General features: G+C 56.6%; 1 protein-coding gene across 1 annotated transcript; it reads left to right on the top strand.

The window, feature by feature from the left end:
* The first annotated feature begins 2,114 nt into the window (after nucleotides 1–2,114).
* On the top strand, nucleotides 2,115–3,414 carry KCNJ4 (potassium inwardly rectifying channel subfamily J member 4). Its single transcript, XM_082784713.1, has one exon. It carries the CDS (start codon nucleotides 2,130–2,132, stop codon nucleotides 3,402–3,404), a length of 1,275 nt encoding a protein of 424 aa, XP_082640839.1. The 5' UTR covers nucleotides 2,115–2,129; the 3' UTR covers nucleotides 3,405–3,414.
* The last annotated feature ends 8,783 nt before the right edge of the window (nucleotides 3,415–12,197 follow it).

The raw sequence follows: 12,197 nt of genomic DNA, 5'->3' as shown, positions 1-12,197 counted from the left end.
TTGCAACAAGCTCTAAACATCAGGTTTGACCCAGAAATCCTTGGATTTGACCGAGATATGGCAACCGCTGGTTGCTCATCGGTGAGGCTGGGAGGAAGGCTGGCCGTGTCTGCGCTGCTGCCGTAATCCAAAGGTTACAGCGCGGGATTAGCACGGGTGTACAAAGCCCTTCCTAATCGGTGAGTCATTACCCCCTCGCTGCGTTTCACTTCCCAGCAGCTCTAGGTCGGCTCTCGAGCCTTCAGTCTCCCAGTCCTTCAGTTCGGGGAGGACCAGGTCGGGACATAGCATCTGCTGGACGTCCTCCTCACGGCACGCGCGGGCTGCCGCAAGGTCTGTTTGCTCTAACCGGCTTCTGCTTGGCTACCCCTAAGCTCTTTCTTTGCGTCACTTCTCCTTTTTGGCTCTACTTTGTGCTTTTCTTCCCATCTTTAAAATGGTGGTGGTGGTGTGGGGGGGATGTTCTGCACTCCCTGGAATTAAACGCCCTCTGGGTCAGGCTGGGCTGACGGAGATCCCTGCGGACCGCCGCGTGTGTCCGTGCTTTGTTAGTCCTTGTGTGTGGGGTATTTAGGCTGGCTGAGCTCTCGCCCTCGTGTAAGCTATGATATTAATATATTGGCTCAGGGCAGGGGCCCTGCAAGCTGCTCAACTGGCGTGTCCTTGATCTGCGGAGCGGTGACCAGCCTGCCAGCACCTCTACCTGGGCTGGGGGCTGGGGGCTGCGGGCCGTGGGTCAACCAGGCCTGCGTCCATCGGCCCGTCACCTGCTGGAGCAGGGCTGTGGCGTGGTGTCCCCTGGCACCACCAGGACCCTCTGGGACCCGTGCACCATCCACACACCCAGGACGGGTGCTTTCGTGGGGGGCTTTGACGGGGTTTTGCTCTGTCCTTCTCCATAAGGCACGCAGCCAGGAGCAATGGCGATGACAGCATGGGCCTCAGCTGGCCGGAGGTGAAACCCAGAGCCGCTCGGTCCCGCCTGAGTGCCGCTGCATGAGATCCCACGCTCCTCCAGCTCCCCTGGCCCCCGACACCCGATGATACAGCGAGCCATGGGCAGCGTCCGAGTCAACCGGTGAGTAGCCTTCATCTCAAGGACTGTTGCCGCAGCAGGTGGTCCGGGCAGCCTCATCTGGTCCCTCAGGCTCTACCTTCAGCCCATCTCTCGCTATATCCTTCTCAAAGTACCTGCCGGGGGCTTTCCCGCTCCAAGCCATGGCTCCTTTCTCTGGCTCCAATCTGAAACGCGCCATATGTGGGGGGAGATCTTGGCTCTCAGCAGGGTTGGCTGCTGCAGAGGAGAAGCAAAGTACCAATGCAGTGCTGGACACTTGCCCTGGCCCAGAAATTGCCAATTTCAGCAGGACTGCAGAAGCCCCGCGTCCCCTTTCCAATGAGATGAGGATGGCAGATGGTGCTGGAGCTGTTAGGCTGCCCTGAAGAAAACACCCTATTTAAGCACCGAGCACTTGGCACCAGGGTGATGGTGGCCATGCCGGAGGAATCCAGCAAACCTGTCAGCACGACGGGGTGGGAGGGAGGCACTGCCAGCCCAAGTGGTCCTGGGAGGCCACGGTGACAAGGGCAGAGTGGTCTCGGTGGGTCTGTGCACGCGGAGAGAGGCAGCTGAATCTCCTCAGGGCTCAGAGCATCTTCTGCCATCACGCCTTTAAGCAGCCTCTGCGACTTTAGGCCCAGCAGCACATAAGCACTCAGGAGCTGCCTTCTCCTGGCAGCGAGGAGAGGTGCAGCGGTGCCATCCGTGACGGAGGGGAGCAGGGAGGACAAAGGCTCCCCAGAGAGGGGAGTTTCTCCCAGGGAAACTGCCAGTGCTTTGGTTGTTGATCTCCAAATTACACCTTTGGCTTCGGATGCGGGATGCTGGGAGCCACGCTCGTTGCTGTGGCAACTGAATTGTCCTGAGCGCAGGGAAGTGTATAAACATTGTCACCAACGCACAATGGAGTCGGTGAGGAGAGCAGAGGAGGAACTAGCAACGCCCAGCCTTATATAACGCCGGGGCCAACATGTTGCTCCTCACGTCTCTCTCTGCCTGTCCCTTCTCTTCCAGGTACAGCATCGTCTCGACCGAAGAGGATGGACACAAGGTCTCCGCGCTGGGCAGCATGAACGGGCACAGCCGGAACGGGAAGGGCCATGCCCCCCGGCGGAAGCACCGCAACCGCTTCGTCAAGAAGAACGGCCAGTGCAACGTCTACTTCGCCAACCTGAGCAACAAGTCTCAGCGCTACATGGCCGACATCTTCACCACCTGCGTGGACACGCGCTGGCGGTACATGCTCATGATCTTCTCCGCCGCCTTCCTGGTCTCCTGGCTCTTCTTCGGCTTCCTCTTCTGGTGCATCGCTTTCTTCCACGGCGACCTCAACGCACCGGCGGTGGGAGGTGGCCCCTCTCTCCTCAAGCCCTGCATCATGCACGTGAACAGCTTCCTGGGGGCTTTTCTTTTCTCGGTGGAGACGCAGACAACCATCGGGTACGGCTTCCGCTGCGTGACTGAGGAGTGCCCGCTGGCCATCATGGCAGTCGTGGTCCAGTCCATCGTGGGCTGCGTTATTGACTCCTTCATGATTGGCACCATCATGGCCAAGATGGCCAGGCCCAAGAAGCGGGCCCAGACTCTCCTCTTCAGTCACCACGCGGTCATCTCCGTGCGGGATGGCAAACTGTGCCTCATGTGGCGAGTGGGCAACCTGAGGAGGAGCCACATTGTGGAGGCCCACGTCCGAGCCCAGCTCATCAAGCCCTACATGACAGAGGAAGGGGAATACCTACCCTTGGACCAGCGGGACCTCAATGTAGGCTATGATGTGGGCCTCGATCGTATATTTCTGGTCTCGCCCATTATTATTGTTCATGAGATCGATGAGGAGAGCCCGCTCTATGGGATTGGCAAGGAGGAGTTGGAGACGGAGAACTTTGAGATTGTTGTTATCCTGGAGGGGATGGTGGAAGCCACGGCCATGACCACGCAGGCACGAAGCTCTTACCTCGCGAGCGAAATCCTCTGGGGTCACCGTTTTGAACCAGTCGTGTTCGAGGAGAAGAACCACTACAAAGTGGATTATTCGCGCTTTCACAAGACCTACGAGGTAGCTGGCACACCTTGCTGCTCAGCCCGGGAGCTGCAAGAAAGCAAGATGACTATCCTACCTTCTCCTCCACCTCCCAGTGCCTTCTGCTACGAGAACGAGCTGGCTCTTGTCAGTCAAGACGAAGACGAAGACGATGATGAAGTGGGTGTGGCGTTAGGTGGCAGCACCAAGGAAGAGGGAGGTGTCATCCAGATGATGGATTTTGGAAGCCACCTGGACCTGGAGCGGCTCCAGGCAACTCTGCCCCTAGATACTATCTCGTACCGCAGGGAGTCAGCCATCTAACTCCTCCAACCTCCCCGTGCTACACCCGTTGCCCACCATCTCCTCCTTTGTTCTGCCCCCGTACGTAGCCGGATAAGTCCCTCGCCCACCAAAAAAAAACAAAACAACCCGCCCGTGACCACCTCTCAGCACCTGAGTACATCAAGGCCTGGAGCTGCTCTGATATACTCCCCATCCCGTGAAGTTATACCACCTGGAAGAGGAGTGAGGATACATGATCCTTCCGGGGTGTGCAGCTTGTGCGAGGACCCGTTGCCTGCCCAGAGGCAGCAGAGGAGCACACCCGGTTTCTCATCTCTGGAGAGGCGACAGGAGTCCGTGCCCTCAACGGGCAGGCTGGGACCCCCGAAATTGTTTCTGCGGCTGAGACACTGACAGACTTTCTGGCCCCTCCCAACGTGGGCAGGCCCCGTGGCTATCACGATTGTCACGAGGAGAGGAGTGGTGATACCTAAGCCCTGACCAGATGAGGATGGACAGGAGAGTTTAGGACTCCTGGAGGGAGCGGGGAAGGCTCTGGAGGGAGGGGTTTGCTTGCATGTTTATTGCTTGTTGCACATGACTTTCTTTGTACATAAACCAGATGAAGAACCGAAATCCATATTCTTCCACTGAAAACGCCAAGCTAGGAGAGAAGGACGCTGCACGTAGCCCGCTCTGCGCTCTCCTCGGCTTTTGGTGCCCGTCACCTCCAGAAGCAGCTCGGCTCCACGGACTCAGACCCAGCTCTCCCGGCCCTCCCGAAACACGCGTCCTGCTGCTCCCCGAGACGCCTGGCAGGGGAGGCAGGGCCCTGTGCTTGCACGCCCGGACTGCTGCCGGCACGGCACGGCACGGCTGGCACGGCAGACAAGTGACCTGAGTGGACAGCAGAACCTCTCCGTGCTCCTTCCACCTCCTCCGTTCTCCTCCCTGCTGCCATCAGCTGTAAAACTGAATTTGTAACTATTTATTTTTAATAAAGTCGAATATCCCAGGGGGAGGTTTGGAAGCGAAGGGGAGACCCCAAGGCTGCAGCCCGGTGTAGAGACTGATGAGTGCCGGTGTTTGCTGTTTGTATGGCAGCGGTGCCTCCAGGCTCCCTCGTTCTGGGCCTCTCTGGGAAAGACCTGCCATAAGAGGCTCCAAGAGTGTGCCTGGGGCTAGGATATGTTGCATACACCATGCGTGGAGGGAGGGATGCATTTGCATTAGATTTTCCGATAGGATGGGTCAAACAACCCTGCCTGCTTCGGAGATAAGAGGAGTTTTGCCCAAGAAAGGCTCAGGGGTGTGCTTGATGAAGAGGCAGAGATGTGCTCAACACTGCTCTAGATGTAAGGCTCAACATGCACACAAACAAGACAAAAACTCACCCATCCCCAAATTGCTAGGGACAAGTAAGAGCTGGGATACAGAAAGGGAGGGCATCAGCCACAGCTAGACCAAACATCATTTTTCTATCATTGCACAGAAGGCACAAAAGCTTGGCGAGACGTTGCCTTTAGGAGCAGCAGGATCACTCGTGTAATACTGTAGGATGATACGAGGATGGGAAGATAAATGGCTAGCTCAAGAAGCCGCCCTGGGCACCTAACAGATGTGCTATCAGGGAAATGGCTGAGGAAATGATGTCCCACCTCAGCCCTGACCTACAGAGCAGAAAGCCGGCATCTTGATAGCAGTTCAGGACTGGTGCAAGAAGCAAGAGCAGCCTTTGTTTCCCACACAGCCTCCTGGCTTTTCCCACCTACGGCTGGCCACCCAGCCTCGTTTCTCCGCGTGTGTCCCTGTCCCACCTCCCCTCCCCGCTGCTAATTACCAAAGCCCCTCCCTCCCTCCCTTCATTATTTATTTATTTCCCCCAGAGGGAATAAACAGGGGCCGGTATTGACCTGGCTTTCAATACAGCTTTCAGAGCCGGCCGCCTGTCGCTGGCCATGGCAGTGGAAACAAACTAATGGACCGAGAGGGAAGGACTCCATGTGCGAGGACACGAGCACCCAGGACACGGTTCCCAAAAAGGAGGAACCCACGTGGCTGAACACAGCATCCTTTTGGGGGCAGGGAAGTGTTGGGGGGGTGATGATCCCCCAGCCTGGTCGCTCCTGGGAGCCCCGCTTTGTCAACACACAGAGGTAGGTGCATCCTTTGTCCTCCTTGTGAGCCCCCAAATCACCAAGCACTCGTGCCCAGGGACACACCATATGTCACACGTGGGCATAAGCCACCCTACACCACAGCCGCACCCCACAAACACCCAGCCACGGGCTCACAAACCTCCTGCTACAGCAGCATTCACCGCAACCAGCGCCTCCGGGGTGGGCTCCTTCACACGGCCCACAAAAAGCCACCAGCAGAACCCCCCGTGGAGAGCTGTTTGCCCTAAGGAAGGCTTTTAAGGGGTCTGCAAACCAGCTCTCCGAGCCATTCACAGCCATAAATACAGCCAGGGTGCTGCTATGCGTGATGTACGGAGCGTTGCCGTTCAGGTAGGGGATGCTTTCTGCTCCTGTGCTCTCCAGAGAAGACACCTCTGTGTGCTCCCTCGCTCCTGATGGAGGGATCGTTTCTGCAGTGGCTCGTTGTTGAAAGCTATTCAAACCTCAGAAAGCTAAGGGGGAGAGGAAGGGCTTTTTCCCCTATGAATGAGATCCAGGCACTGGCTCAGATCCTGCACCCCATGACAGCTAACTGTGCCGCGCTGGCTCCTGCCAGCTCTCGGATGAACATTGTTGTTGTTTGAAATGACACTCGAGCAAACTTGTTTCATGCTTTATTTTTGGTGACACTTCCAGCCAACCCTTTTGAAAAGAGACCGTCGCTGGCACCTTTCAGCTCCCCCCAAAACTTGCTCAGCGAAACGTTTTTGATACACGACTGCGGCTAAAAATATTGTCAAGGAACACGATAATAGTTTCAAACAGGGAAAAAAAAATGGGTCTGGATATCCGTGACCGGGAAATCACGTTGAAAATGTTCTTGTTTCTGAACAAAACTGATTTTTTTTTTTTTTTTTTTTTTTTTTTTTTTTTGCACCCAGCTCTGCTTCCGTTGTGTCCCGGAGCAGCTGCACGCGGGTTGGTGACCTCTGCGCTGCAAAATGCCTTTTCCTCTTCTTCCCAGGCCATTAAGGGCTCGCTCCTGGCCCTGCTAAGTCAATGGGAATTTTGCTATTGCCTGGGGTGAGCGCGGAGCTGGGCCCTAATGGAGCGCCACTATCGGAAACCCCCCGCGGCGAGAGGCCTGCGCTCAAGCTGGGGAGCTGGGACAGGGGAAAGCGGGCTGAGCAGGAGGGGGAGAGGTGAAAGGGCAGTTTGTGGGGTCGGGGGGGAGCTCAGCGCATCCCTTGGGGGGCACCCGGCAGGGTGGGCGCCCAGCAGCGGACTGGGCAGGGGACCCTTGGGTGCAGCCGGCTGGGATTTGGGGTCCCTGAGCCAGGGGGGCTGCCCAGGCTGGGGGCGCAAAGCAGAGGAGCTGAGGTGGCAGCGAGGTGCCCAGCCCTTTTGGGGGGGGGGTCTGCTGGGGGGTGCAGCCCTCCCAAACCCCCTGGTGCTCTGCGGGAGCCGGAGCGGGGATGCTGCGTGTCCTCAGAGCACCACCTAGGGATGGGAGCCAGCCTCGCACCCTGCCTCTCCCCGCTCCTCCAGCGGCTGCGGGGACACCCCTGAGGTGCAGGGGATGGGGTGCAGGGGATGGGGCTGTTCCCCTTCCCATCCTGCAGACAACGCCGGCTCTGGAAGGACAAGCAGCGGGGTGCCAGCGTTTTCCCAGCAAAGGTCAGGCTGGATGGGGACGGCTCTGTCAACTACCAGCTCTGCGAAACCTCAGCAGCTTTCACAGAGCACCCAGTGGCTTTGAATGCCATTCAGATGGACACCGACACTTTGAGTTCTTCTGCAGGCAAAGCCGTGCCAGCCCAGGGAGGTTGTGCAGAGAAAACCTGGGTTCAGAGTCAGGTCCCTCTGGTCACGGCCCTGCCAAATGCCAGTCCCTTCAGTTGTCACCTCTGCAAGCTGGCTGGTTGCAGATGCTCAACATTTCACTTTTTTTTTTTCCCCACATTTCCATTCCTCAGTCCCTTGGCCTGACACACGTACCTTATGGGGCAGCAGGGTAATGCTGCCTTTCCCCTGCCCCGGGCAGCTGTGAAACTGCGTGGTAGCGGAGAAATGCCCCGCTGGGACGTGTCCTGGCCAGCACGGTGGCTGGCACACACCTCGCAGGCCTTGCAGTGCCCTAGGAGCTCTTCTGGCAACCAACCTTTCCATATCCCCTCGGGACATAAGGTAATGGTAGCCTGGCTTGCAAACTGTATGCAGTCTCTGCTCCTGGGTTTCTCCCAGTTCCTGAGAAAAGCAACGGGAGCAGAGCAGTCATCTCCTTACCTTTGAACACGTCCCCTCCAGAAGGGAGCATCCAGTGGGGACAACCCCTCTGCTCTCCGGGCAGCTGTAGCTCTAAGCACGCAGACCCCAAGTGACAGGCTACCCAAATCAGGGCAATACGGGAAGAGGAAATGCGTGCTGCTAACTGCAGCGGGGTGATTTCACTGCCCTGGGGCCCACGAAGAAATGCAGAGATGGACACAAACACCGTCCTGAAATAGTCTGTCAGACACCGGACATTTGAGCTTTCAAAGCTTTTGGCCTCTGAAATGAGCGGGATTATTTTGGTGCCGTGCTATTTTGAAATAGCACGCCTTGAGACCTGGGGCCCGGTGCTATTAGGGTCCCCGGGCTGCGGTGCGGGGACGGAGTTGTTCGAATATCCCAGCGCTGCGGTCACCGAAATTGCCCAGCGACTCACCCCAGAGCACGAACCCCCCCGACCCTCGGCTGTCGCAGGGAGCCAGTCCCCAGCTGCCTCTGGCCCTCGGCCGCGTGGTGAGATGGCCTTTTGTTAATCGGTGCCCCGTGCCTGGCGCTCAGCCGGCGAGGACAGGCTGTCCCTTGCGGAGAACCCCCTTGCATAAGAATCGCGGAGGAGCCGCGCTGAGATGCTGAACTAATCCAGCGGGGCATGCCGGGAAGCTGCATTTTAAGCCATCCTCCCTGCCCTCCCGGCTCCCCGCATGTTGTTTATCTCTCCCGGCCCTCCCACAGCCGTACGTGAATTATCCTGACTGGGCAAGCTGGTTTCATAACCGCCTGGGCCTCCCCCCCACCCCCCGGCACGCATATACGTGGGACTGGCTCGTACACGGGAGGTTTTTTGGCCACCGTTTTTCGCCGCTGTGAATCACGAGCTCGGGTGAACACCGTGCTCCCCCCCGCGGGTGGTATCTGAGTGGTTTTGCTCCCGTGGCAGGCATGTGCCACCTCACCTCTGCCAAAAATGCCAAACGCAATCGGGCGCTGCGCATCACAGGACCAAAGGGCAACGCGGGATGAAAGGGACCCCGCCAGGCACCTCCGTGAAGGGCTTGGCTCTGTCTTTTACCAAGACTCCCCGCTGCTTTTCCACAGAGCTGCTCCCCAGCCAGGGTTTCCTTCTCCCCAGGTGCAGGGCTTTGCATTTGTCCCCGCTGAACTCACAGGGTTCCTGCAGGACCATCCCTCCAGCCTGCATCCCTGGTAGTACTGGTGGTAGGGGGCTGGTTGGGCCTTGGAGGTCTTTTCCAACCTTAATGATTCCCTGATTTTTGGTCCTCCTTCCAATGCAGTGTCACCTGCAGGCTTGGTGTCTTCTCCATGGGCTGCTCGCCCTCTCACCAGAGGCTCTGAGAAGATAAAAAACCCACCCTCAGAGCTGTATGCTCAGAGCCAGCCCTCCAGGATGATGCGACGGGGCTGCCCCAGCCCATGGCTCTGCCACGGGGCAAAACCCAAGAGAGAGGGATAAATTCAACCCCTTTTCTCCAAAAAAAGACAAGCTTGGAGGATGAGCTTATACACCTTCAAACAAGGTGCTGCAGACTCAGCCCTGAGCCCTGCTTCTGCCCTGTCCCTCAGTCCTCTGCTACGTCTGCCCTGGCCTAACACAGCCCCAGGGGTGCACCTCAATATTCCTATTTGTTTGTTTTCTTTTTTTTCCACCTGGTCATTTTTTTGTTTTACTTTTTTTAAACAAAGCAAAGCGGCGTGGGTGGCTGACAGAAGCTGGGAATACCACAAGGATAAAAAAAGGTGAGGTATATGGAAAAAACCAATAAAGGCCCTTAATTATAGGTGTGGTCGGGAGCAGCTCCTATTATTAACGCTGCCGACACTTCCCCTTTTTCAGACCCTGTTTTCACTAGCTTATAACTTTGTCAAAGCTTCTCCAACTGAGCAGAAACTTTCAGTTGCCAGCGATGGCCTCAGCTTGGATTGGGCCTGTTTATTGAGTTTTTCTGGAAACACTGACAACCCAGGAGGGGTTTTGGAGCCCAGGAGCATTGGGCAGCGCAGTGGGGATGGGGATAGCAGGAACCAGGGCGTTTGTGGGGGGCTTGGTGGCAGGTGGGACTGGGGACGGAGCCGTGTCAGCTTGTGCTGCTGGGACCACAGGTTTCTCCAGCACCTCTGCAAGAGGCCACGATTCCCAAGGCTTTCTGGTGCTGTGATGCTCCAGAAACATCCTCGTGAATTTGAGTTATGATAGACTCTTTAATTACACGGCCACAGATTTATTTTCCACAGGACACCTGCCGCACGCAGGTTGGACGGTGCTCGGGATGAGTCGGGACTGTGTCATGCAGGAGCCTCCTTGCAGAGCCTCAGCATCATTTTTTATTTTATTTATTTTTTTTTTTTATTTTTGCAAAAGTGTGAAGGAAAAGGAGTGACTCATTGCTGAGACGGTTGTGTGCTGGCCTGGATCCCTGCCCCGCCGCGGATTTCCTACCTGATGCTGAGCGAGTCACTCACAGCAACCTTTTTGGAGGTAGCTATTAGCTATGTTTTATTTATTTTGGCGTTTTGCTTTGTTTTTGGCCTCGTGCTATCCTGGGATCCTGGTGTCTCATTTGCGGGAGTATTTATTGCTCCCTGCTGTGTGTGAATTGGGACTTGACTGTACAAAAGGCTACAAAATGCAAAGCGCTCTGGCAAGGTTCACCACTCAGATCAGCGTCCCCACATTGCAGGCTACTTCTGACCTTACCTCGGGGAACATTGGGTCTTCTCTGAAATGCTGCTCTTTTGCTTGGTGTGAGTATCGGGAAGGCAAAACCCTGATTATTTGGGAAGCACTGCGAAATCAAAGTGTGCGTCCTGTGAAAAGACCCCGTGAACACTAATCATTGTTTTTAGAGTAGGGGCTGACTATCCTGGAGTTAATAAACTGTGAGTTAACGCTTTGAACAACAAGGAGAAAACAGAATACCAGACAGCTGATCCTCAAATGATCACCAGCCAGCCTGGGCAGGGATCCCGGGACAAGAAATGCATGTGGTCTTATACAACCTGGACCGTAATCCATATCCTTCCTATTTCGGCCCATTTCGGGTCTGAGGATTGTGCTGCGCTAGCGCTGCCCTCGCATAGCATTTCGAGCGTGATCAAGTAAATCTTGTGGTCCTCGTGACACACTGCTAACCCCGTGCCTCCATTACAGCAAGGGCAGGAGGGCAGCCGAGCTGTGGCCCCGGGGCAAGCTAGCGCAGGAGGCGGCCAGATTTCTGCTGGGTTTATCAGTGTCAGATGAGCAGAGGTGGCCCCGGCCCGGTGGGAAGTCACCTCAGGGACTCTTGGGGTGCCAGGAGGTCTGCTCTGCTGGATGCATCAAGCTGTGTGTGCTTGCCTCCTCTTGAATGCCAGGTGTTTGCTCTCACTTCAAATTTCTTGCTTCTGCTGGCCCTGTAGAGGTAGAATATCAGCACAAATTCAGTTTCCTCTGCTCTTCCACTCGTTCCTCACACTTCCCCAGTGTGTGAAGACACGGCTCTGGTCTTTGAAGCAGCACGTCCCTCCCTAGATAGCAGACGAAATGTGAATCTGCTCACTGCGGAGCAGGCAGAGCTGCCAAACGCGACCTGGCAGCGCTCTGAGGTCTGCCGGGTCACCGGAGCTCAGCTTTCCCTTGGGAGGGCTTCAGTTTACCCCTGAGATTTGCTAGGTGCTATGAAGTCAGCTCCCTGGTCATGGAAAATCATATACGGGGACTGGGAGGCCACCCAGCAGTGACACCGCGAATAAAGGGGGCAGCTCCGGCCTTTCTTCTCCCTTCCTACCCCAGGAATGGAGTGGCCAGCAGAGGTGATGCTGGTTGGGTTCCCACTGAGATGAATCCCCCTTGGATACACCAGCCAGCGAGCGCCTTTCTGACCGCTCCTGGTGCTCAGCAGAGTGGGGCAGGGTCTCAACCCTCAACCCTTGACCCATCACCATGGGTTCCCCCCACAGCACTGCAGTGTGAGCACCAGGGGCTTCCTGAGGACCTTCCCAAGAGAATAGGACAGCCCTGACGGAGATGGGGTCCCCATGGGCTGCTCCAGGCATCCCCCAAACCAGCAGCCCCTGGCCCGGGCTCCCCAGGACAAATCCCTCCAGAAGACGAGGTGTAGCTAGGCAGTGCTGGAGAAAAGGTGGGTGTTATTAGACCACGTGGCTAGCCCGGCTACCAGCACGAAAAACTTGATTACAATTCAATTAAGGAAACGCTTCTAATTAAGGAGTTCTTATTTTAAGCCCGAAATGATTAAAATAAAGGCAGCGGAAGTGGCCGTACACGCACTTGGCTTTCACCTGCGAGGGCTGCGTCTCCGCTGGGGGATTTCTCCAAGATCCCGACCACCACCCCAGCCCCGGCCTCATGCCATGTCAAGCGGTGCTGAGGGGCAGAGCCGGCATGGCACGGCTCCGTGCCCACCCACCCGCCTGGCCCAGAGCC

This window comes from Aythya marila (assembly GCF_965140915.1).
Source record: "Aythya marila genome assembly, chromosome: 1".
Classification (NCBI taxonomy): domain Eukaryota; kingdom Metazoa; phylum Chordata; class Aves; order Anseriformes; family Anatidae; genus Aythya; species Aythya marila.
The sequence above is the reverse complement of the archived record's forward strand: the minus strand, read 5'-3'. Positions and strand labels throughout refer to the sequence as shown.